Below are 25,990 nucleotides of genomic sequence, written 5' to 3'. Positions count from 1 at the left end.
CCAAATGCTGGTGGCTGGAGACCGAGCACTCGAGCTGACCAGTGAAGGACCAGTGGAGCCTGGAGGAGCCTGTCAAGGATCCCAAACCAGGCCAGTCTGCCCAGTCTCCCCACTAACTGGATCTACAGACCAGTTTGGTTGTAGCAGCCCCCAGGGAACATCTCGCCCTGCAGCCCCAACCCCTGCTGTTGATGTGGGAGGTCAGGGACCATCTGCGGAAGCCCCAAGCCCAGATCTCTGCGTGCCGGAGGGAGGGTTCAACTCGAGTGTCCCACCTCAGCCTCCAAGCGGTACTGTAGGAGCTGACAGCGCTGGATTTCATCTCTCCTCCTATTTCCTTCCCAGCTCCTCCCAGGAGCTTTCATGTTGCTGTGGGGCCTTCCCTGACAGCCTGGCCATACTGACACAGCACTCATAGAGCACCCCATGTCCTCTTCCCCTTTGTTTCTAGGGCTCTCAGTGCCAGCCCTCCTTGCTCCTGTAGCGCCATTCAACCTGCTCCTGACAGCCACCTCTTTGAAACTGCTCTTCCATCGCTTTGCTCAAGCACAGGCTCTGTTCAGCCCTGTCAAAACTGTTTTATTCCCTTTGTGCTGCAGTGCAAACAGAATGAGGCAGCAGTTAAATCCCTCACCTCCCTCTCGGAGGAGGAGATGAGAGGGAATGGGGAGAATTCCTAAGTCTAATAGAACAACAAGGAGAGTCAACACCATCCTCTCAGCTCACTCCTGGACTGGGATTAGTTCCCTTACTCCAGGGAGAAGCCAAGTCTATGGGGTGGCTGTGACTCTGCTGTCACCCAGTTTTCCCCAGTGCTACCCAGGACTTCACTGGGATGAAAGTGAACACCAGGAGCACCACCAGCATAAAGCACCCGGGATCCATCGCCTGCCCATGGCAGGGGGGCTGGAAATCGATGAATTTGAGGTCTTTTCCAACCCAAGGTAAAACCATTCTGTGATTCCATGACTGCTCCAGCAAAGGCGGTGTCCTGATGTTGGCTGGGATAGAGTTAATCTTCTTCCCAGTGGCTGCTGCAGTGCTGTGTTGTGGCTGTAGTCTAAGGCTGATAACACACTGACGGTTAACTGCTGCTTAGCAGTGCTTTCTCTCACCGAGCACTGCTCAGTCTCGCATGCTCTCAGTGCAGAAAGGGAGCCAAAGGCAGTCTGAGCTGGTAACAGAGACCAAGACATGGGAAGGAGCCCAGGGAAAGGCAAGTGACCCAAATGACCGCATCCCCACCATCAGACTCCACAAACTCCTCATCTTCCCTGCGAGCTCTGTCGGCTCTAAGCTGACGCTCTGAAAACTGCTGAGCACCAACACAACAGGGAGAGGAAATGACCCAAGTGCCTCAGCTGCCATGAGAAACACGCATGCAGTGTAATAAGCATCAATCCTCAGGTCTTTCGGATTCACTGGGCAATCCGCTGGCGTGGATTTTGCTGCTCAAATGAGGAGCATCAGGCTCACTGCAGCATCAAACAGTGAAAACCCAAATCCGATTCGATGGTGTTATTGTGAGTATGGATCCTTAATAGTTTTCCAGATCAGGGATTAAAATATCCTTATTTATTTTGTTCACGTTATACAGATCTAATTGCCTTCCTTTAGTTTCTCCCTTCAAGAGAGGCCCAAAAGGAACCTGACAAGCCATAACAGGGACAGCAGAGGGGCCCTGGACAAGCTGCTTCATCCTTATCTGTCCTTCAGACTCCAGCTGTGCTCAGCACAGTGCCCACCACAAGACCACCTCTACCTATCTTGACAAGAGGCTCCTACTGGAGCTGGAAAGGATTGGTTTAGCTAATTAACATAGATAATAATTACTTCCCTCCCCTGTTAGCCCCCCAAAGTCAAGGACAATTGGGAAGGTAACACGAAACTGCAAAGATGCAAAAGAGCCATCTGTGAAGGCAAAAGTTGACCCTGGCACATTGTTTGCTGTAGGCACATTCCTGCCCCTGAGCACCCAGCTCCTGATGGAAATGCAACAGAAGAGACGGAGAAATTGCCTGGATTCTATGATTCCACTCTGTGATTCTCTGCAGCAGGCTCAGAGTTAGTCCTAGGACCCGTGTTTGAGTCGGGATGTGCAAAATAAGCATTGTTGGGCTTTCTTGTGCCTTCCTTCAGCAGCAGTGAGAACCACCCCCCCCTGCAGAAAACAGCCAGGAAAGGAAAGGGAACAGCATCAGCTCTGAAAACGGGATTACTCTCATTTCCTGCGGACAAATCTACCCTGAAAGGCAAAGGCTGAACAGGACGTGTGAAAGGCGACTGACAAGGCCCAGAGAGCAGAAACAGCAGAGCCCAATGACAGCCTCACCTCCTTCCCTTCCTGGGGACAGAGAGAACAGGAGGTGCAATCAAGAGAGACGTAATGGGCTCAATGCAAGGGCTGTGAGCACCTGAAGTCTCTTTAAACTGATCAGAATTGGCTCTGGGAGGAATTCAGTCACGCCGAGAAGTGGGTGAGAGCTTTTCAAAGTGAATTAACGCTAAATGACACCAAATTGAGCTGGGAATAACAGGGCTAATGGGATGCCAAATGGTTTGGCACCAGCACTAGTCTTATTAAATGCTACTAATGTGCTAGGAGAGAGGTTAAATTACTTATGGGTACTACTGAAGTGGAAGGAGTCTCCCTTTAGCACAAGGAATTACCAAAAGGAGACCTTAAGAAATTGAAACTATGGGCAAGAAAAAGTGGAAATGTCCAAATTAAGACTTGCAGAAAACTAAAGAGGTTATAATCAGCTTCCCCAGGGTTGGGGCAGATAACTCACAGCCAATGAGGCCAATACAGCCTGCTGGAAGGATCCTTATGTGGGAGCAAGGCAAGGGAACAGTGGGTTCAGTGCTGTCTGAAACATGGTCTTTTCCGCAAACCTTGCAACACAAGGATGTGGATCAAAGCAGATCCAAATGGGATCTGTACCCTTCTGTATGGAAGCACACAAGCAGAGGAGGCTGTCTCCTGGGGTAGGCACTGGTTTGTGCTGGCCTCCCATTGAAGCACCGCCTGTCCCCATAAGGGTGACATGGTTTGAAGGACCACTCCACACCGCCTCCAGGCTCCATCTGCGCACCGCAACCACGCACATCCTCACTGCATTGCTCCCTATTCAGCTGATTCCCCAGACCTGAAGCAGCCACGAGGCTTTTTATAGCTTCCTGCCTACGTGCAGACCTCTAAAGACGAGCCCCTTCTCGAGAGGCAGCTTTGTGACTAAAACCAGTGACGTAAAATCATTCACCTCTTCCTATTTACAGTCTCTCTTTTACTCACTCATGTATATATAGGCATAAACTGATTGCGGCGGCCTCTTTTTACCCCAGCCTTTGTGCTGGGATCTCAATATTGAGTTGTTTGTTCAAAGCAAGCCACCCGAAATCTGCTATTTCTGATGTAAAGGTCAAGAAGAGGAGAAATTGCCTTAAAGACCCACATCCTGACAGAACAGACCTGCAAAAGGAAGGAAGGAGGAAGAAATGGGGATGAGCAGAACAAGCTCAGCTCCTGCATTGGCACTGCAAGTGAACATCAGGGGGGACAGAACCTGAAGTTTCATCATGAATAAACAGAAGGAAGCCAAGGCCAAGGGTATGAATATTTAATGCTTGACTGAGTGCAGAGATCAGCCTGCTCCCTGCTGGCACCTGAAGTGCTCTGCTCATAGCCATGGAGATGCAGTGGTACCCAAATGGGCATCGGCAGGGCTGGGTCTCCTCTGTGACACACTGCTCAGACCCTGGTTCTGTGGCAGACAGAAGCCAGCTGAGCTTTTGGGCCTCGGAGAAGCTGCCTTGGTTTTGACTGGTTTTTAACACCACATCGCTGGCTCTTTCATCAAAATTGAAGGGAAATGTGGAACACGTTATTAAAACATTCAAGAATGCAGATTTGGTGCCATAGATGCAAGAAGGTTTTCACTAAAAGTCTGGCAGAATCAGAGGATCCCAGCCTGGTTGCTCCAAGCTCCATGAGGGGTTTTGGACCCTGCCATAAGAGAGGGTCACTTGGGCAGCAGGGACAAGAAGCATCTTACGGGGATGGCCGAGTGTTTCTGAGGGCACCAAGAAGCGAGAGCTGCTGCTGGAGGCTCCCTGCAGAGCATCCTTCTCTCCCAGACCATACGTTACCCCTTGTTGGCCACCCTGCACCGATCTGCCTGCACCTCCCAGGGTGCACAGCATCTCCTGGGGACGTCAGTGCAAGGTCGCGGTGAAAGGCAGCAGGGACAGCGCTCCGGGACGTGAGGATTAAAGACAGAGATGATAAAAGGCACAGGACGATTTGTTTCTGCTCAACAGATCTGGGAATAGAGGGACCGGCTGGAGCTGCTCCATGTGCTGCATGGGTGACTTTGCAGAGTCACAGGATGTTTGTCCCCAGCACAGACCCTGTGCCAGTGCCAGGCTCCATCTCCTACAGCCCAGAAGCCTGAAAAGGCAGGAGAAGAAGTGGTTGCATTGGTTTTCTCCAGTTCTTTCTGTTCATTTCATGGTTACTGCTCCCACATTGATCCAAGCCCCTGTTTCTGCTGCTTTCCTTGGTTCTGTCCCCACGCCTGTGAGCTCAGCATAGCCAAGGTCTCACTGCAAACCAGCACACGCAGGAGTCGCAGCAGCAGAGCACACAGCTTTATCCCTGGTCTCTGTGTGTGTGTGTGTGTGTGCCAGCAGGATGGGGCTTTCCTGAAAGCCAGGCTTGATGAGATCTCTGATCTGCACCGACATTTCCCACCTGGGTTTGTGTGTGCTGCAGGCTGTAAGCTTAGAGCTGCTGGGAGGGCCGGAGATAAAGAAAGGCCTTTTATCATGGATTCATCGAATCCCAGACTGGCTTGGCTTGGAAGGGACCTTAAAGCTCATCCAGTTCCAACCCCCTGCCATGTTTAATGTTCTGCTGTTGGAGATGCCTGGGCGTAGGTTGCTGCTCCAGGTGGTGGTGGAAGGGATGTGACAGCACCAGGAGGGAAGAACTGGTGGGTAAATGTGGTTTCCAGGTCATTCACTGCACTCTAAAATGGAAGAATTGTGGTACTGTTCAATGGGAGCTCAACCCAGCCTTGCTGGGTCATTGGGAAGTTGCTGTTGACTTCGCAGGCAGTGAACGCTTCTGTGGGTTTTACAGCTTCCACTGAATGCTGCCAGAATTGAGTTGATTCCTTAGAGCAGCTCCAGTGCCCAAAGGGGCTGCAGGAAACCTGGAGAGGGGCTTGGGACAAGGGCCTGTAGGGACAGGCCAAGGGGAATGGCTTGAACCTGCCCGAGGGGAGACTGAGCTGAGCTCTTAGGCAGAAGCTCTTCCCTGTGAGGGTGCTGAGGCGCTGGCACAGGGTGCCCAGAGAAGCTGTGGCTGCCCCATCCCTGGCAGTGCTCAAGGCCAGGTTGGACACAGGGGCTTGGAGCAAGCTGCTCCAGTGGAAGGGGTCCCTGTGGCAGGGGCTGGAGCTGGATGGGCTTTAAGGTCCCTTCCCACTCAAAGCATTCCGTGATTTCCCTGCTAAGTACCTGAAAGAGACGTTAAGACTTGGACTGATCCAAAACTCCAAGCTCAGCATTTTCCTTTGGTGTCAAAAAGAGTCAGGAGAAAGAAACAGGAGCCAGCAGAGGATGATTAAGTCCAGGACTGGTTGCATTACCCCCACCAATAGCTCCTTGTCTATAAAGCAAACCCTGGTGATCTCAGGGCCCAGCTAGATGCAATGCTGTGTGCCACAGCAACCTGAGCAACAAGACTGCATCTGTTCCAGCCTAAATCACAGCCCTGCACCACACTGTCCACACACCTCATGCTATCAGCTTTGACAGCCTTAAGTGACTTTATGGGGCCCCTGGAGCAAAGCTTAAGGCTGAGCCCTAAACTCTTCGAGACTGATCAATGGAGAAATGGACCACCACAATACAGAGAGGGGATCAGAGCGCATTAACACCAATGCTCAGCAACCCAGCACCATTTCAGAGGAGTTTAACATCTATTGAGTCTTGACTGACACAAGGAGCAGGGAAAGAACCGTCCCTCAGAGCCCATGGGATTGCACTGGAGGAAGTAAAAAGGGCATAGGGGGACTGCAGGGAATTCGATCATTCAGAGAGAAAAACCACACATGAAAAGAAACCCTGAGTGATGAAATGCTGCAATCCGAGGTGTCGGAGTTTCAAATGTGCCCCATTCATGAGCAGCACAGATACACGTCCAACAGCTCCCTTTTCAACTTAACTGACTGGTGAACCCCCTAGAACATACATCATTTTAACCCAAATGACCCTTCAGGAACAGCTGGGGTCCCAACCCCATCCTGTTCTGAGGCCTGGTACAGCGGGAAGGCTGGAAGAGCTCGGAGATGATGTGTGTACACGGTGGGATGAAAGAGATGCAAGATCGCGCTTTACAAGAGGTCTCTGTAGCCAACTCTGGACCAGGGCAGCCTCAGAAGGACCCAGCCACCCCACAGCCACCCTGCAGGAACCTATTAGACTATGGAGGGAGCCTGACATAGCCGGAGGTCACACCAAGCCAGGCTGCTGATAGATGAGCTTTGCTCTATCCCTGAGGGCGATCCTGCTGTTTCTGCCTTTTAGGACATGATGCTTGTGCATCCAGTGCTGCAGGAGGACACTGGCACAGGAAGCTCGGCCTCCTCTCACCACAGCAGCTCAACACATGCTCTGCACCCTGTGCAAAACACTAGCTCCAAACATCATGGCTTTGGATGAGAGATGCAGGAAGAGGGCACAGGACCAGGATCTTTAACAGCAAACTCTTCCTTGCCAGCTCAGGGAGGTGGCAGCGACTTTCTTCACTTCCAGTCCAGACTGCACTCAGGTACCTACATCAAAACCCCCCCCATGCTGTCTCAAAGGGGAGAAACCAGGTGTGGGGTTGTGCTAAGGCAGAAGACATGGTACAACCTGCTCCAGAAGCTTCCTCTCTGCACAACCACCTTCCTCCCTAAAGGTTTAATATCCAAAACATCCAAAGAACCTGCCCTGAAAAGCCAGCTCCAGGAAAGCAACTCTCACGTCTCCATTGAGACCCCTGTTTGGCTCAGGACAAGGGGTAGGAACTGCAGCTAACGTGGCCCTGCATCCTCAATGCATGAAGCTCAATCTCTCTATCTCCCAGCCCAGCCCGCCGTGGGGCTGTTCTTACCTTTAAGCCAGTGCTCTCTGCTTCAGAGCCTTTATCCACACCGGTGATGTAGATGCCCAGGGAATACTCTGCCCCTCCTCGGATCATGAGGCCCAGGGATTTCCCTTCATTCAGGACCAGATTCACCTGCAGAGGATCAAGAACAGTCATTTATGTGGTGTCTCCCCTGCTGCCCCCAGCTCCCCACACCCTGGGACAAAGCCCTTCTGCAGGTACCTCCAGACAACCACAGCCCCAGGTGGAGCTTGAAACCTCCCTGCTGCAATGCAGAGGAAGGAGAAGAGGTTTATACAATCCCAGCCTAGTTTGGGTTGGAAGGGACCTTAAAACTCATCCAGGTCCAACCCCTGCCACGGGCAGGGACCCCTTCCACTGGAGCAGCTTGCTCCAAGCCCCTGTGTCCAACCTGGCCTTGAGCACTGCCAGGGATGGGGCAGCCACAGCTTCCCTGGGCACCCTGTGCCAGCGCCTCAATGCATCTCTTGTCCATCTCCCTGTGCCCACACAAACACTCAGGGCTGCCTGAAGGATGCTTTAGAGGTACACAGCCTCAGGGTGGGTTCAGCTAAAGGCACAGAAGGCTCCCAGGGCTCCTCCGTGCAGCCATGTGCTTTATGATCCCTATTTAATAATGCCAGGACAGTATTTCCACCTATCCTGCCCCAAAGAGCCAGCTCATACTGCAGCACTTCACTGGAGTCAGCAGGACGGTAGCTCTGCATGAAGGCATTTACATTGCCCTTTAACACTACCCCAAGGTGCTGGTAAGCTGAGAAGCTGCTCTCCCCACCCCAATACCATCAGATGGAGTAAGAGATACCCCCTGCAAACCTGAGGTGCTGCCACACGAGCTGGTTCATTTACACACATCCCAGCAAACCCAGCCTGCGAGGAGCAGAAAGCAACGATCCAGCCCCAAAGACCAGAAGCTGAAAGGACCTTCCAGCAGCCCAAAGCTGAGTGAATAAACCTAAGCACCAGTTGAACCCACACTGCTGCTGGCAATGCCACGACGTTGGGTTGCTGAGGCTTAATTGCATTTCTTAATCAACTGATACCTGCGTCTCTTGGAATAAACCCTGTGGAAATCACAATAGCAACTGAGGCTGTTGCGAAGAGAGTGGCAGCAGCAGCAGGGACCAGGGAAAAGAAACAGCTCTGGGAGCATTTGGCTTCCTGACAAACTGCAGAATTAGGGAAGAGCTGAGGAATAAAGTGAGGGCTGCAGGCAGGGGGCTCGGCTTGAGCAGGCTGCGGAGCAAGGAGGAGCAGAGAGAAAGCCTTGAGGAGCCAAAGCGGAGATAAGCTGCTTGCAGGATGAAGCAAAGGCTGAGTCACTCCATGTTAAGGGCTTAGGGATAAGAGGGGAGGCTGTTTTGCACATTGTTTCCTAGGGAAGAGGCTGTTCCCACTGCCAGGGCACAGCGCAGAGGTGGTGCTCAGTAGGGTTGGCACCGTGGTGATAGTTGTCCTAAGCACAGCACTATCTGCACCCTCTGGCATCCTTGAGGACCCCCATGCAAGGCACCCCCTGCACCCTGCTGAGAAGGGAAGGTATTTCCAGGCTCACCGTAGCACCGATGCTGCCCATGCCCACCTCCTCCCCTGCACAGTACCAGGGCTGCGCCCAGCCCTGGGCTACAACAGACTCATTGGGAAGATCAAGGTCATGCTTTTAATTCCAATTTCAACGCTGAAGCAGCTGCCACCTCCTATAGCAGGGAATCGAGGGGAGATGAATGCCACCATCAAGAAGGCATTTTCTCTGAGCTGGGTTTTACACGGGATTTCATTTCTCTGGGTTTATGCAATTACCTGTTGATAGATGCAATTTTACCATTAGAAAAAGCACTTCCAGACGAGAATTACTCTCCATCAGCACGGCTCAGCACACAGCTGCAGGAGCGCATGGGAAGGCTTCGCCCATGCTGACAGCTCTTGCCGTGCCATTAGTGCTACCACACAACACAAACAACACTTAAGGAGGCTCGCAGGGCTCATCCTCCTCCTGCTCACCAAGGAAACCCCACTGGCTGATGTCTAGACATCCTGCAAACGCAGGCACAGCTCACAGCCTTTAACTGATGCACTGGGAGCAGCAGTGGCGGCTGCTGGGGGTGCTGCATCCATCATTGCTGCCTCGACACCAACCCTCCTGCCCAGGGCCGGATGTGTGAGGCCATGCTGCGGACTTGGCTGTCACAGTTCCATAGGCAAGCAACCCCCAGGAGCACAGATGCCTTCCTGCAATAGAATCCCTGCAATAACAAGGAGATGCTCTGGTGCCCACCAGCATGGGTTGAGCTGAGCTCTGACCCAAGGAGCACATTTTGGGCTAAATCTGCTGGGATGCTGCTCCAGACAGAAGGATCCAATGAACTGGGGACCAGTGGCTCATGCCACATACCCCAGTCACCACAGGGAACAAACCACATAGCCCCGAGCACACTGAACATGCTCCTTGCTGTAAAGCAGAGCAAGCCCAGCAAGCAAACAGTGAGAGATGTGGCCAGCTCTATCACTTCACTCTGCAAATGTCATTAGAATCTAATAGAAAGAAATCCTTCCTTATCTCTCCTGCATCTCTTCTCCTTCATGCTCAAATAGGCACCATTAGTGCCTCAAACGTTTAAGCCATGCAGTGTTACCATAGATCAAATTTGTCTTCTTTCCTAATAACGACAGCTACTTGTAGAAACAGAACTGCCTGGAGGCAAGCGGATGCTCACACTCTGTGTATCCTTCCCTTCTTCTGCTGCACCAAAAGCTTACAGGAATAAGCAGCTCCCCTGGCAATAAGCACATTACGGCCACGATCCAGCTGATGAAATGGGGTTTCACAGGGACTTAGCAGCCCAGCGCTTGCAGAGCATTTTGCACAGTTCATTTTCCTCTCAGCTCAGCAGCACCTACAAGTTTCTGCTGGCTGATGGTCTCCAAAGTGCTTTTAATGGAATAAGCGCTCGATCCCAGAAGGACATCAAGGACAACTCACAGCACAAGTGGTCCCTGACGCGGTGAAAAAATGAGAGGACTTCACTGGACAGATCATACAAATCCTGCTTATTACTGGCCACCACCACTGGCTACTTCACCCATGGGGAGATTGGCACTGAGGAAACTCTGGATCCACTAATTCCAACCACAGGGAAGGCTGCCCTTAGTGAGGAAACGAATCATAGCAGACCTGAGGGAACAGAATCCTTTGTTCAACCTGCCACAGCCAGCACATGGTGAATGCTCCATCCCCAGCAGTGCTCAAGGCCAGGCTGGACAGAGTCTTGGGCAACATGGTCTAGTGTGAGGCATCCCTGCCCATGGCAGGAGGGTGGAACTGGATGATCTTAAGGTCCTTTCCAACCAAACCATTCTAGGATTCTATGCAAGAATTAAAGGGAATGGAGTGATGAAGGAGGCATGCAAGCTGTCGCACATTCCCGTGCTTTCCATGCTGAAAAATCCATCACGCAGTCCCCGATGAAGAGTCCTTCTTCAGCATCCCTATAGCCCCCTTCAGACACTCGAAGCTGCTCTGAGGTCCCCACGCAGCTTCTCTTCTCCAGGCTGAACAGCCCCAACTTTCTCAGCCTGTCTCCATACCGGAGGTGCTCCAGCCCCTGAGCATCCTCGTGGCCTCCTCCAGCCTTGCTCCAACAGCTCCATGTCCTTCTTATGTTGGGGACACCAGGAGAGTGAAAGCAAAGCCAGTGGACTTTGCCAACTTCCCGAATCCCCATAATGGCTTCCACTCGACAGTGAAAGAATCCCAGCATTCCCAGTTAAAACGCAGTGTAAATCCATGGACCAGGTATATGCCAGCCCCGGGGCAGGTACATGGATCCCTCCTCTACCAGGCGGATCGGTTACCCCGTCACACACACGACAGCAGCAGCAGTTTCCATTTCAAGCCCTTTGAAAATGAATGCTTCTGCCTACAGATAAGCAAACTTGTTTCACATACAGAGCAGTTGTATGGAGGAAAAGGTGGCCAGGCAGGATATCTCTATAGCCTGATGCACGCAGGATGCCTCCACCAACCTTGAATCTAACCTTGGTAAAGCTGGAAACATCAGGTTAACTACAGCAGCATCTCAATGCATTAAAACCTCCCTGGTTTACATGATTTCAGCTGCAGGGCTGAAGTCTGATCTCCGCTGTATTTTCCCTGTTTGAAAGCTTTTCATACATATTCTAGGGCAATCAGATCAATTAGAAATAAGGGGGGAAATAAACAACTAATCCCACCCCTTTGCTCACAATGGGAAGCTATCCAGATGCCAACTGATCGCAGCAGTACCTCTCGATTGCGGTTGACTGGGCTGAATTCACCAGGGGTACGTGGCATTTATTTACGTGATATTTGTGAGCAGAATGACCCCACTTTCAACAGTTAAATAGATCCAACTCCACACGTACAAATAAAGAGGGGAGAAAACTAGAGGCAGGCTGTTCGTGTGCTCTGGGACATGTTTGCATCTCTTGATGGTCCACAGTCCATCAGGACAAAGCAGCTCAGCTAATTCATGCCCTGAAGCAGGAGCTGAGCAAATGACATGGGCAGTCACAGCAAATAACCCCTCTCAAATCTACCAGCCAGGTCAGGCTCTCCTCACTGCAGCAAGCTTGGTCATGGGGATCAAAGCAAGGCACCTCTGGGTACAGAAGGGTCTGGTGGCCTTGGTCCTCTCCATCAGGGGCTGCACTGACAGGACAAGGGGTGATGGGCTCAAACTGAAACAGGGGAAGTTCAGGTTAGATCTTAAGCAGAAGCTCTTCCCTGTGAGGGTGCTGAGGCGCTGGCACAGGGTGCCCAGAGAAGCTGTGGCTGCCCCATCCCTGGCAGTGCTCAAGGCCAGGTTGGACACAGGGGCTTGGAGCAAGCTGCTCCAGTGGAAGGGGTCCCTGCCCGTGGCAGGGGTTGGAGCTGAAGGAGCTTTAAGGTCCCTTCCAATCCAAACTATTCTATGATTCTATGATGTAAGTTGTAGCATCCACTGGGTTTTGCAGGTCTTGCAGATGGGAATTCAGGAGCGGAGGTTACTGTCACCCAGCCTTGCACACTGACACCAACAGGCAGGATTGTGAGGAGGAGCTGGGTTTGGAGGCAAGCTTAAGGCAAAGCATGCAGTGGAAAGGTCAGCGAGCCAAGGTCCTGCAGCCTGGCTCAGCTAGAATGGGACCACTTGGAGCTGGGGACCCCTTACACCTTGGTTGTGAGTGCACCCAACAGCAGGCAAGCCCAGCACGGATGCTCTTCAAATTTTAATGTGGCCTTCATTCAACTTGGCTTCATTTCCTTCCAAAGCAGATTCAGGTGCAGTAATTAAAGCTCTTTTAACTTGCAAAGATCAGGTGGATTCTTCTTGTGCAACCCCTGAGGAGCTCAGGAGCAGCCCAGAAGAGGGTGCTTTGGGGTGGTAACTGGTCCATACATAGCCAAGGCGCCCAGGGACAGCCAGGGCATGAGGAATCCCATCTCTGCAGGGACTGTCGGGAAGGGGCTGTCTGGTGCTACACAAGGTACAAGGCACATGTGCAGGCTTCTAAGCATTTCATGTTGATACTCAGCAAGGACTAAAGGAACAATGTGCAGAGAAACACCTAACTCCAGCTTCAAAGAGCTGCTGCCTGCTGTATCAAGGTGACATGGAGGGGCAGGGGACACCAGCAAGCCAGCTTTTCTCTTCTTAAAGTGATGGGGCCTTCTCCCTTGTGGCCCACATGAATTTTGCGTCAGAAACTGCTTCAGCCTGGGTTAGATTTGTTTCCTCTCTGGCTGAGGTGGAAAGCTCCAGCTTGCAGACCCCTCCAGGCAGAGACGAGGATGCTTCGGGCATACAACATAGGATCCCAGCTTGGTTTGGTTTGGAAGCGACCTTGAAGCTCCTCCAGCTCCAACCCCTGCCACGGGCAGGGACCCCTTCCACTGGAGCAGCTTGCTCCAAGCCCCTGTGTCCAACCTGGCCTTGAGCACTGCCAGGGATGGGGCAGCCACAGCTTCTCTGGGCACCCTGTGCCAGCACCTCAGCACCCTCATAGAGATCTCAGCGTAACCGGATAGAAATGGGCTCCAAGCAACATTGTGCCTCTGGGAAAAGCACAACGCTCACCCATATGCCAGTACCCCAGGATCGCCAGTGAGGCCACACCATGTCCTGGCTGTACAAGACAAACAGGTTCCCTATCCATCATCACGGAGAGAGTCTGCCCCTCCAGCCTCTGCCTCCAGTGCAAGAGGCACGGCCGCTCAGTCTTTAGGTCTGTTTGGGCATGGGAAGCACAAGGGAGAAGAAACACCAAATCCCTCAAGTCAGGATTGAAACTTGAAGTGCTGGCTTCACTTATAGTAAAGCCAGTTTACACCGTAAGAGTACTGGGAACTAGAAGGTGTCCCTGCCCATGGCAGGGGGTTGGAACTGGATAAGCTTTAAGCTCCCCTCCAACACAAACCAGGCTGGATTCTGTGACTCCTTGTGCGAGACAGGGGGAAAGCTACAGACCAAGGGTAAAACCAGTACCCAGTATATCCAGAAGGAGAGACAGGCTATCCCCATGGAGATACCACAGGAATGAGCAGTGCAATGGTTGGCACCCACATAGCAACAACCACAGAGAGACCCCCAGGGCCGTGCCACATCCCTGTGCTCACCTTCTTCTCATCTCCCTCCTGCAGGAGCTGGAGGTGGCTCCTCTTCTCGCTGTCCTTGCGCAGGGAGCTGTGCTGGTGCTGCGCCAGCCCCACCGGCGGGGACACGCTGCGGCCCTGCGGGTCCACCCATGTGTAGATGTGGTTGGTGACGTACCCCCCGGGGATGCGGCCCACCGAGTGCACAGACAGGTTCAGCTTCTTGCAGCCCTTCAGCACCTGGAAGGCAACCAAAGAGAGCAGAGAGTCAATGCCTTTGGAGGGGGAAGTCAGCCTGGCTCAGCACTCCAGGTTGGAGGGGTTGTGCTCCTCCTTGAGGTGCAAAGACTTCAAGCTACTCCGCAGCCAGCAGCTGAATGCCTGAGATACATAAGGAAGACAACACAAGAAGAACATGGAGCTGCTGGAGCAAGGCCACAAGGATGCTCAGGGGATGGAGCTCCTCCCGCATGGAGCCAGGCTGAGAACATTGGGGCTGTTCAGCCTGGAGAAGAGAAGCTACATGGAGACCTCAGAGCAGCTTCCAGTGTCTGAAGGGGGCTACAAAGATGCTGGAGAGGGGCTCTTCATCAGGGACTGTAGGGACAGGACAAGGGGTGATGGGTTCAGACTGAAACAGGGGAAGTTCAGGTTGGAGATGAGGAAGAAGTTCTTCCCTGTGAGGGTGCTGAGGCACTGACACTGCTTGTTCCCCCTCAACCCAAACTCTGCCACTGGAAGAGATCCTGATGCTTTAGGGAAATCCAGCCTCTGTTGCCATTCCATTACCAGCTGCCTTCCCCAGCACAAGCAATTAATAAGAACAATAGCTATTAAGTATACATCTCTATTTAAAGCAGCATGCACAGAGATGATGGTGGGCGCAGATTAGGTGATCTGCAATTGCTCCTCCAGCCTCCACTGTGAGCAGCTGCCATAGGCACTATAGTAAAGTTAAATGAACAGGTAAGAGCTCTACCTGGGGACAAGTGTAAGTGCTCTGAGGCCTCTGGAACGTTAACACTCTGGATCTGCTCCCAGGCGGTGCTTTGGGGCTGTTTTCCCACATATATATGTCCTTTTGATGAACTGATCCCACGAGGTCTCCTCTCCCCACTGAGCAGAGAAGCTGCTGAGCAAAGCTCGTGACCAGGAAGAACAAATCCCCGCAGCTCTTTGGTGAGGAGTAATATCATCAGTAATACTGGGCTGGCTGGCTCCCAGCTCTGCCCTCGCACCACTCCCTGCCAGAGCCAGCGAGAATCCAGCTCGCCAATTCCCAGTTCAGCATCTCCATCACGGACAGGAATTTGGCTGCAGGTTTGTCACATGCTCCCAAGGTCACCACGTGCCTGGAGAGCTTAAACAAGGTTTGTGGAACCAACAGCTCCATCAGAGCAAGCACAGAGCACTTGAGCATCCTGAGCTGCTCACTAAGGCCAGGCCCCGTCCCCTTGGTCCCTCAAACATCGCAGACCAGGAATCTCTTCTCACAGAGGTGCTCAGCACATCCAGGCTCACTGGGATGATGGAGCTGTATCTGAGGGTTTCAGCCCTACCAGGCACAGGAGAGGTGATGAGCACAGACAGGGCTCCACGCTGGGCACCAGGAGGCTGATGAAGGTTGGCTGCATCCTGCCTCAGCACATGCCCACGGCTGATGCCTATTGAAGAGCTAGGGCAGGAAGGTAATGGAACCGCACCATAGGCCTTCCCTACACTTAGGAGCCTTTCAGGACGCAGCTCTGCTGCCTTCCCAGCCACATGCACCTTTTGGGTGATCACAGATAGGGGAGGACAGTGACACCCACAAAGGACTTACTGCTATGGGGCAGAGTGGGGCCATCCATACAGATGGCAATTGATAGAACCCCAGCCTGGGTTGTGTTGGAAGGGACCTTAAAGCTCCCCCCCTTTCCAAGCTGCTGTGTTCTGCTCCAAACTCAGAGAGAATTTGGCTTTCCCCATCAATAACACATCTGAAGACTGCTATGAAAGGTTTAATGCTGGCCCCACAGTGTGCAAGCACGCTGCTACAAGGCAAGCTGAAGGGAAGAATTCAGTTGAATATGGGGATCAGTGCCAAAGCATTCAGCAGGAAAACAGCCCCCAACTGCCTAGAAATGTTATTAGAAGCAGTAAGTGCCAGAGAGAAGGGCAGGTTGGTTCCATGAGGCCACCCATCCCCTAACAACACTCTATGGAATTAGGTAGCAAGAACTTCGGGAATGAAGTAGATGGCTTAAAGCAGTCACAAAAAGCAAACACACATCTCACGTACCCACAAAACCAACCCAACACACAACACAGCTTGCTCCTTCCTCACATGAACCTGGCAGCAGCCACCCTTCCCAAACCCACCGGTGCCAAGCCATTCCTGCCCAGCATGGCCTGCGTTATTGAAGGCTTAACCCTCCCACCTTCATAATGCTCCCCTTGTTCTTGCCACTTTGAGGGTGCCAAAGGGTTGAACGCTGTGTAAAAGCATCTTCCGGGCCTTCCAAAATGCACCCAGTAGGAACACTGATGTCAGAAATCAATGGCACTTAATCCCCGCTATTCCTCTGGCAGCCTGAATTAAATGTGCCTCTGGTAGGGATGCAGCCCACTCGTTTACCTTCAGTGCTAATGAAACGAGCAATCTATTCCAGTGCGTACCCTTAGTGGGTAGAGCACAGTTTGATGCAAGAAGCATTAACCCTGAGCCATCCTCCCCCTCGCTACAGACTCAAGCTGCTCTCTTCCGGCAGTAAGAGCCTCGCCAGAGCTCTTTGGCTTCTTGGGCTGCTCGGGTAATGGGCATCCAAGCACTCGCTCCATTTGCGAGCCGCAGAGGTCAGTGTGGAGGTTATCAATCACCGTGCACCACCCAACCCTGCACCAAGTGCCCACAAAGTGATGCTTTACAGAGCCCCAAACCAAAAGCTGCAAAGAGGAAAGAACCGCAGAGATGCCACAGGAGGGAGGCAGAGGGAGCTTTTGCAGCACGCTCCAGCACCATGGAGATGCAGTTTAACTGTTCTTTCCCGCACTATCACAGCATCCCAGCCTGGTTTGGGTTGGAAGGGACCTTAAAGCTCCTCCAGCTCCAACCCCTGCCACGGGCAGGGACCCCTTCCACTGGAGCAGCTTGCTCCAAGCCCCTGTGTCCAACCTGGCCTTGAGCACTGCCAGGGATGGGGCAGCCACAGCTTCTCTGGGCACCCTGTGCCAGCGCCTCAGCACCCTCACAGGGAAGAGCTTCTGCCTCAGAGCTCAGCTCAGTCTCCCCTCGGGCAGGTTCAAGCCATTCCCCTTGGCCTGTCCCTACAGGCCCTTGTCCCAAGCCCCTCTCCAGGTTTCCTGCAGCCCCTTTAGGCACTAGAGTTCTAAGCTGGTGGGCTTCGCTACACCAAGCGAACCTGTATCAGTGCCCACAGGAACGATGCCCGTGTCTGCTACAGACAGTGGGGGCTACAGGGGCAGGACTGAGACCTTCTACAGGGAGGTGGATTGGACAACATGAGCTGAACGGCTCCTCTGCCAGCAGGAAGCATGGAGCAGAAGACAGCAGGCAGCTACCCCCAAAGGGATCCTCTGCACGCAGGACACATCTGAGGCTATTACAGCTCCCACCACACACCTTGGTTAAGGCCAAGTTTGCCAAGTGCTGTACAAATGCATAGGGAGAGCCTGTCCCCAGCCCATGATCAGTCTGTTGCAGTGAATAAGATGCTCTGGATCAAGCGTATTCCCATCACCCTGCCTGACAACGAGCAGGGAATTGCTTCTGTGCAAAGGAACCAGGACACTGGCCTGCACTGATGCCTGCAAACAGCTCATCCCTGCATGGGGAGGACAGAGACAAGTGGAACAAGACAAAGGTGACACAGAGGCAGGTGGAGAGAGACATCAGTAACAGGAGGGATAACGGGAAGCAGAGACACTCCACACGGGATGCTGGGTGACAGGAACCAGACGGGGAAGCGGTGGTGACACAGCACAGGGGATGGAGGGTGCGAGATGTTCTCCTTGTCAGGAAGACTAATGGGAATTGCGGGAGGCACAGTCCAACCTCTCCCCCTCTCCCAAAGCAAAGGTGGCAGCAGTTTGGCTTTCAAGTAGTGGCACTTATGCAAATGAATGCAAATTGATGCATAATTACGGTGATTGCACATATTTAGCCCCAAGGCATCGGGAAGGCAGTGTCCCTTTTACCTGGAAAGGTTAAAAGAAATCTTAGCTCCAAGGCTGGCTCCCTCTAATTGCTGACATTCCTCATTCCCACCTCAAGACAAGAGCTCTGTAACCTCCCACCCCTCCCAAAGCTGGTCACTGCCCAGAATATCCATAAGCAAGCCCAGAACAATTTAAAACAGAGCAGGAAAGCATCCCATAATTCCCAGCTTGGAAAGCTGTTTAGGTGCTTTCAGAGGGGTGGTAGTGCATGAATGGAATCTCAACCAAAGCATTGCCCCTGCTTCCTCTGTCACCTTCTCTTTCCACTCCACATCAAACCATGCTGAAAAGCATCATAAGGGCCGCCACCAAACCAACCCATAATACAGAACGATGGGATGGTTCGTTAGTTGGTGGGAAAACTAACTTGGAAAGAATCAGTGGGGGAAAGGAGCAAGACATTTGACTAAGCACCAAGGATACAGGGCTTGGAGCAAGCTGCTCCAGTGGAAGGTGTCCCTGCCAATGGCAGGGGGTTGGAAGTGGATGAGCTTTGCGGTCCCTTCCAACCCAACCCATTCCATGATGCTGTGATACCCAGGCCCTGCCAGCACATCCCACCCTCAGGGGCTCAGGTGAAGCTCCTGAACAAGGAGCCGGCAGGAGCAGCGCTCCTCCAGGCCGCCCAGGTCCCTGTTTCACCTCCATTTACTGAGCGCTTGGTGGTCCACGACAGGGAGCACTCACAGAGCACCCAGTCAAAGGAAACGAAGCCAGACCCTTTCAGCAGATGTGCTGTCAGCTCAGGCGAGGGGATCTGGAGCTGAACGATTCTCCAAGCAGACATGGCATTGAGGAAGGTGTCAACAAAATCCATCGTCCTCCCTGAGGGCAGAGGAACTGAGTAAAAGATGCTTTGATTCCCCAGTTACGCTGCACGCTAACACTTCTGTTTTCTTCTAATGGGCGCTGTAAGGAAAGAGGGTTTTGTCCTTTGCGTTATCTTATCAATTGCTCTACTGAGGCAGAACTGTTTATCTACAAGGAGCCCACTAAATAACATTAACACTACAAGAACTCAAGGATGCCCTAACATGAAGAAGCCAATATCAATGCCAAGTACTATCATCCCTGCGTTATGAGCAGAGGAGAGATTAAGGACCTCATTCTCCTCTTTCGCATCAGTATAATGTCATTTGATTTCATTAGGGCTGATTGTGATTTGCTGGTGTAATGAAGGGAAACAGATGACTGAGTAACTTGCCCACTGAGGGAAATGAGTGGCAGGGCAGCAAATATAGCCTGCTCCCAACTCCGGTGCTAAACTTGCATTCCCACAGATGCTCTCTGTAGGTGCAAGTTCTCTTCACTCTACACTATACGTGGCATTAACTTGATCAGCTCAGATTAGCTCACAGTGAGGATGGAGCATCACTTACCAGCCCTGCTGTGGGGCACCAAACATGCAGGTGAGGTCTAGCCTGCTCCACTGCTTGTCATCAGATCTGCCTCTGTAACCATGAGCATCACTTGTCCCATCTACACTGTCACTGGCGTGTGCCCTTCCCTTCGAGGAGCATTCAAACCAATCTAAAATGCAGATGTCTCCAGGTTCCAGAGTGACCTTTTTCTTTCCCCCTTTTTTCCCCTAGGAGATCCTGGTGACTTCACACTTCCCACCCTCTCCCTTTGAGCTCAGCTGGCTACAGAACTGCAAATGGGAACTGTCTGCAGGACAGAAAGGCAGAGCATCGTGCATGGCATTGCACAGCACCTGCATCCGAGGCTGCAGGGCCTTTTTTGTGGGCAGGTTTTGGGGGGTTTTGTGTTTCTAAGCAGACCCAGAGACCAAGGAGTAGATTACCACTGTATCTACCGAGGGAGATGTTAGTCACATCCTTCTTTTCCATGCTCCAGCCACCTGAGATCCCTTGGAAAGGGGACAGGTTTTTAGCCTCTGGATCACTGACTTCTAAAAATACAGACACAAGCAAGCAGGCATTTAAAGGAACAAGCCTGGTATCCTTTCGGAATCCAGGGACTCGCTCATCCCATGACTGTGTGTGATGGTCCACAACTCCAAGTACTTGGAAGGGTTAAAACTCAGCCAAACCAAGCTGCATTCATTCCTACAGGCTGTTCCAATGCCTGTACAGAGCAGTGGTGATTACTGACTACAGCAAAGCAGCAGTCTCCGATGATGACAATCGATTCATTGGGCATCACAAGAAACAATGAAATGAGATTTGCCTTCTATAAGCTGCCTGGAAAGTAAAAGCACTCTAAATACGCCTCCAAGCTCAAGGCTGTGCATCTCTTGTGTCATTTCTCACTGGTCTTTTAGCAGTACCACAAGCAGCTGGAGCTCTTTCAACAGCATACGGAATATCACCTCCCTGGAAGAGATCACCTTGTTTGCCACCACCAAAGTCCAAATGAATAGGAGATAATAAAACACCAGTTTTAATCTCCTTTTCGTTATTTTTCAATGCCAACTTCGAGCAGGAGAGGGGAAGGCTGTGAAGGGGTGAAACCCTCTGAGCGAGGACCTTAAAGCTTCTCCAGCTCCAACCCCTGCCACGGGCAGGGACACCTTCCTCTAGAGCAGCTTGCTCCAAGCCCCATCCAACCTCATCGCAAGCTTCCCCCAGCCCCACCATGCACAAACCCTGCAGCTTCTCCCCAAAGCCACTCTGAAGAGCTCCATGGGGTGGGCTCAACCCATCCCACGTCCTTCAGAATAAACCACTTCACCAAGCTACCACAGACGAACCAGGTGAAAAGAACCACGCTCCCTGCCCTACACACACAAATGAGTCTGCTTGAGGGGATTTTGATCAGGCTCATCCAGATCTGCCCTGCTGGAGCACAGAAACACACAGCAGGGCAAATGATGGAATCAGTGCAGCTCTTTTGAGGCTGGTGTTGCTCATAAAGCCAAATCCTCAGGCAGGAATGATCCATCAGTCATGCTACTTTAACACTTTCTCTTCTCCCCTTCCTCCCTAAAGGATGTAAAGGACATAAAACCCTACTGCAAAGCAACAAAAGTCAGGGGAAAAGGAGTGTGAGCTTAATGCAAACCCCAGAGCAGAGGACAAATACCTCCCTGGGTAGCGTTTTGATGGTCTAAACACACGAACACCTCGATTTTAACTACTTTTACAGCTTCTCAAGGCAAACTTTCAGCACAACTGCTGCAGTATCAACCCTGTGCTACGGAGAAAGGCTGCTGAAAGCCAAGCAAGCTCTAAAAATATATGACAGCCAATACAAACTTCTCCACTTACCCCATAATTCAAATTAGAGTGATCTATTACTGAAGTGCACTCTCGAATGCTGGAATGATAGAGCTATAATTGTAATGGAGTCATTTCATTTTGATTTGGATGAAACAGCGAGCACGAAGCAGGCAAGGCATAAAACTGCACTGTTCACATAAAGGTTAAGAAGCCGGTCATTAAGTGAATGGGTTTGGAGTGCTTAGGTAATCTTCTCATTTAAGGCAGAATTCCACTTTTTAAACTTATTTACACTAAAACATCCACAAGCCCCATTGCAGCGGTGACAAAGCACACATTAGCTGTTGGCTGGGACGGGATGCAGCTCCCCATTTGCATCTTTGTACAGCGTTGTGGCCGTTGTCCTCTCGTGCCAGGATTCCACCTTTGGTACATCACGGCTCCGAGCAATGCCTGAAGAGATAGAAACTGCTCCTGCTCCACAGTTAGTGCCTCTCTCCTCCTTGAGAGCAGTGCTGGGGTACTGCTGCACAGCCAGGCATGAGAAGGCTGCAAGTGAGCTACCATGACTTGTACAATGAATGCAATACCTAGTGTGAATGAATGCTCTTAGACCACACAAACAAGCCAAGAAGATGCATTCGTTCACGCTCCATCTGCAGAGCTGCCCCATGCCTGCAGCTGAGCACCCTTTGACAGGCACAGAGTTGATCTCCAGTTCAGCAAGTTTGTGGTGCTCACAACAGTGCGACACAGCCAGGAGCAGCCTAAGCCAAAGCCTTCCCTGTCTACTGCAGTTGCCCTGAAGAGCAGGCTCTGACAACTCCTCTCCAAACAGCACGTTCTGCATATTATGAATAACAATGCTGCCCTGGACAGACAGCTTCTTGCTGCAGGACAGGCAAGATGGAAGTGCAGCACAGGAACGTGCTCCTGCTCAGACAGATGGAGAGCCAGAGCATCCTCCACACACAGAAATGGGAGCTGCACCTTAATCAGACAGCTTCTGACCGAGGGATAATTCGCATCTCCCCATCTAAAGCAGGCAGACAGCATCTAGGAGCTACGCGGCCATGGTTTTGTATTAAGAAAGCCTCTGCTCACCTTTTTTCCCCTCATTTGAGCCCAAATACAGTGTACATGGAAATTCCAGGGCCAAACCCGGCTGTTTTCATCCTGTTTCTCTCTCCATCGATCCACTACAGAGCAGACCAACAGACATCAGTGAGGGTGTCAGGACATGGTGGCGTTTGCCCTGCTCGAGGAGACCAGACCACAGCCAGAGGCCTTTGTGGAGCTGTTAACACTTACACTGAGACTGAGCTCCCAGGTTTGAAGGGGACGCAGAGAACCTGGGGTCAAGCTGCCCTGTGCATCACCACCTCTCCTCCCTGCAGCTCTGACACCCTGCATGATGTCCAGATCCTTAGGCCAAGGTATTTGGATCTTAACCCCAGGGAAATCCTTCAAAGACTGCCCTTTAGCATCACTGAATGCAATCCACTCCTCAATGCAGCACGCAAGGACACTGGCTTTATTTTAAACCCTAGGGAGGAACTATCAGAGCTGCCCTGTAAATCACTGCCGCTCTTCCCAAGGAAAGTGTTTCTCCCACCACTACGTGGGTCATAAACCCTCCCCATAGGTAACAAGAGCGCAGGAGCTCTCCAAGATGCCAGCACAACTGGGTGAGTGACAGAGCTGTCATTTAAACAAGTTCTGTTCACAAGCAGACCATTTCTAAGCTTCTCTTTCCTTCTTTCCTGCAATGTCACAGAGCAAACCCTTAGCAACCCACATCCTAAAGGAATGATTTCTGCGCAGGAAGCACTTAGTTTCACCCAGTATTAATAGTGCCTAAAAGACATCATGTATATTGTAACAGAGAACAAACAAAGTGATGTGAATTACCCAGCAGACTGGGATGAATTAGAGATGAGGTCATTTAACAGACCAGAGCACTCCCGACACCTCATTTCTACCCATCCCAACACCACAGCCAAAATACAGCAGTTTGGGGTGGTTTTTTGCAATCTTCAGGACACAAAATTGCGGACAAACTTCCAAAAGCCCTCACACTGTTCTTGTCTTAGCATTAGGAAGGAAAACCCAAAGGAATTCCTACAAATCAGGCCAGGTTGGACACAGGGGCTTGGAGCAAGCTGCTCCAGTGGAAGGGGTCCCTGCCCGTGGCAGGGGTTGGAGCTGGATGAGCTGTAAGGTCACTTTCCAACCCAAACCACGCTGGGATCCTATGAAATCCTTTCTCTGCTCCCAGGATTAGCAGGGACTCGCTTCCAGCCCGGAAGACATGCCCTTGCCTGTGGTGCAGGTTTAAAGCCAGGGCAGGGACCACACAGGCTGGCTGTGAAGATGCTGATCAAAGCCGTGCAAGATGAATGCGCTGTCAGAGGAATGCGCCACACGAAGCAGGCTGCAAACAGCAGTGCTTTAGCTTATTATGGGAAAATTAAAGCACAAACAGCTGGAAAACTCTGCTCAGCCCAGACCCTGGCTCACCACACTCTGCCTTACAAACTGCTGCCCTGCAGGTTTGTGCCTGGTGCTGCTGTGCCACGGGAGTGCCCTGAGCTGAGCCCACCAGGCACAAGATGATCTCTGGGAACGGGATGGGTCACTCGGACATGAACTTGGGCTCAAAACACTGAGTTCCAGGGGAAAACCCCACAGTTCACGGAGCTCCCTCACCAAGCCTCACAGGAAAGCCTTCAACCACAGCACCCCGATGCAATGTAAGCAACACGGACAGCAACACGGACGCAGGGAAACGCTGCGCAGCGGGAAGAGCACCTCGGTTGTGTAACTGTTCTGCCCCTCTCCGGTAGAGCTGGAAGGGGATCTAGGATCTGCTCCTGCTTCGGGCACTCTGCGGTCCTGGGGAGATTGCTCTGCTCCCCCTGGGCTCAGTTTGCCCACCTTTTGGAGCAGAAAACACGGTCTAGCTGCTCCAGTGCCCGCCTCAGGACCTGCATCACGCGGGCTGCCAACTTCCACAAGCCTCCCGGACTGCAAGGAAAACGCAAGCAGCACCGCTGCGTTCCGGAGATGCTGGGACAGAGCAGAACGGCTCGGACCGGAGGGGACGAGCTGCAGACGGTGCCCGGCCGGCCCCGGCAGCGCGGTACTGCCCGCACGCACCGCTATCTGCGCCGGCTGCGCGCCCCGCGCTGCTGCTGCCCCGCTCCCCCCGGCACGATGCGAGCCGGGCGCCGCAGGTCCCAAAGAAGCGCAGAGCCGGGATGGGACGGGGCGGGAGAGCGGGCACCGAGGCTCGCTATGGGGCGAAGCTGGACGGGGCGCACGGCGGAGGCGAAGCGGGCACGGCCGCCAGACCCCATCCCGGAGCCGGCTTACCTTGACCGCCTCGGCGTGGGTCACCCTGTCCAGGGACCTGCCATTGACACCCAGGATCTGGTCACCGACGCGCAGCCCCTCCCGCTCGGCCAAGGAGCCCGGTTCCACCAGGGACACGTAGATCCCGACGCCGTGCTCGGCCCCGCCGCGGATGCTGAAGCCCAGACCCTCGTGGGCTTTGCTCCGCCGCAGGGTGACCTGGCGCAGCTCGCCGGGGACCACCGGCGGCGACGGGACGAGGGGCGGCAGGTAGGGCCCCTCGGCCGTGTACTGGTCGAAGAGGAGCTGGTCGGAGCGCGGCAGGACGAGCCGGAGCAGCGGCAGGAGCTGCCGGCGGCGGGGCCCGTCGAGGAGGGCTCGGAGGGAGCGCACCAGGTCGCAGACGTTGCGGCGGCCGTGGTAGGCATTGAGGCAGAGGATGAAGCGCTCCCGCTCCGCCTCGCTCAGCAGCGCCGTCAGCGCCTGGTGCAGCCGCCGCACGTTGGTCGAGAGCGGCCGAGGCGCCGGCCCCGCCGCCGAGCCCAGGGAGCCCGAGGACGAGGAGGAAGAGTGCACGGAGACGCCGTCCAGCTCCGCGCTCATCACGGCGGGACCCGAGCGGACCCGAGCGGGACCCGAATGGACCCGAGCGGGACCGGGCGGACCCGAACGGGATCGGCCCCGAACCGAGAGAACCCGACCGGGACCCGAACAGCGCCCAGAGCCCCGCTCCCCCTGCCCGAGCGCTGCCCGGCGCCTCGCGGCGGCTCCCCAGGAAGTGACGTCCCCGCCGTTGCCAGGAGACGGGTTATACAGAGCGGCCCCCGGCCCCGCCCCTCATTAGCGCTCCCGCTCATTAACGCGGCCCCGCCCCTCATTAGCGCTCCCGCTCATTAAGGCGGCTGCCCCGGGCTGGGCGCTGCGCGCAGCTCCTCGCACCGTGAGCCCTTGTGGTCAATGGCAACTTCAGCACAGGCTCCGCTCTAATCCCGAAGCAACAGGTAAGCGCGTTTCCGACAGCGCTGAAGCAGGTTCTGATGCCGGTCTTGGAGTCCGACCCCAATTCCCTGCCAATTCACGCCCTTCACTCAGCAAATCCAGCCCGGAGAAGCCCTTCCTGTGCGGGATGCTGCTGATCTAGATCCAGTGATCAAACCCAGCATGGATCAGTGGGGCTCAGGGACCACATTCCTGCCTGGGACCTTCTGTATGCCGGGCTCCCCTCCATCCTGCTTCCACCCCCAACCTAGAATCACAGAATGGTTTGGGTTGGAAAGGACCTCAAGATCACCCAGTTCCAGCCCCCTGCCATGAGCAGGGACACCTCACACTAAACCATCTCACCCAAGGCTCTGTCCAGCCTGGCCTTGAACACTGCCAGGGATGGAGCATTCACAGCTTCCCTGGGCAACCCATTCCAGTGCCTCACCACCCTCACAGTAAAGA

At 53.2% G+C, this 25,990-nt stretch overlaps 1 protein-coding gene across 2 annotated transcripts in view; it reads right to left on the bottom strand.

The window, feature by feature from the left end:
* The window catches only part of WHRN (whirlin), a 37,715-nt gene extending 12,409 nt beyond the window's left edge, over window positions 1-25,306 (bottom strand). For both annotated transcript variants that reach the window (XM_065695881.1, XM_065695882.1), the window contains exons 1-3: window positions 24,566-25,306; window positions 13,815-14,030; window positions 7,166-7,291 (exon numbers count right to left, since the gene is read on the bottom strand). In XM_065695881.1, coding sequence (XP_065551953.1) covers window positions 7,166-7,291; window positions 13,815-14,030; window positions 24,566-25,147 — 924 coding nt within the window. In that variant the 5' untranslated portion in view covers window positions 25,148-25,306. The remainder of the gene's footprint in view (window positions 1-7,165; window positions 7,292-13,814; window positions 14,031-24,565) is intronic.
* Between the last annotated feature and the right edge of the window lie 684 nt (window positions 25,307-25,990).

Source organism: Lathamus discolor, chromosome 15, assembly GCF_037157495.1.
Source record: "Lathamus discolor isolate bLatDis1 chromosome 15, bLatDis1.hap1, whole genome shotgun sequence".
NCBI lineage: Eukaryota > Metazoa > Chordata > Aves > Psittaciformes > Psittacidae > Lathamus > Lathamus discolor.
This window is presented reverse-complemented; position numbering and strand designations above follow the sequence as displayed.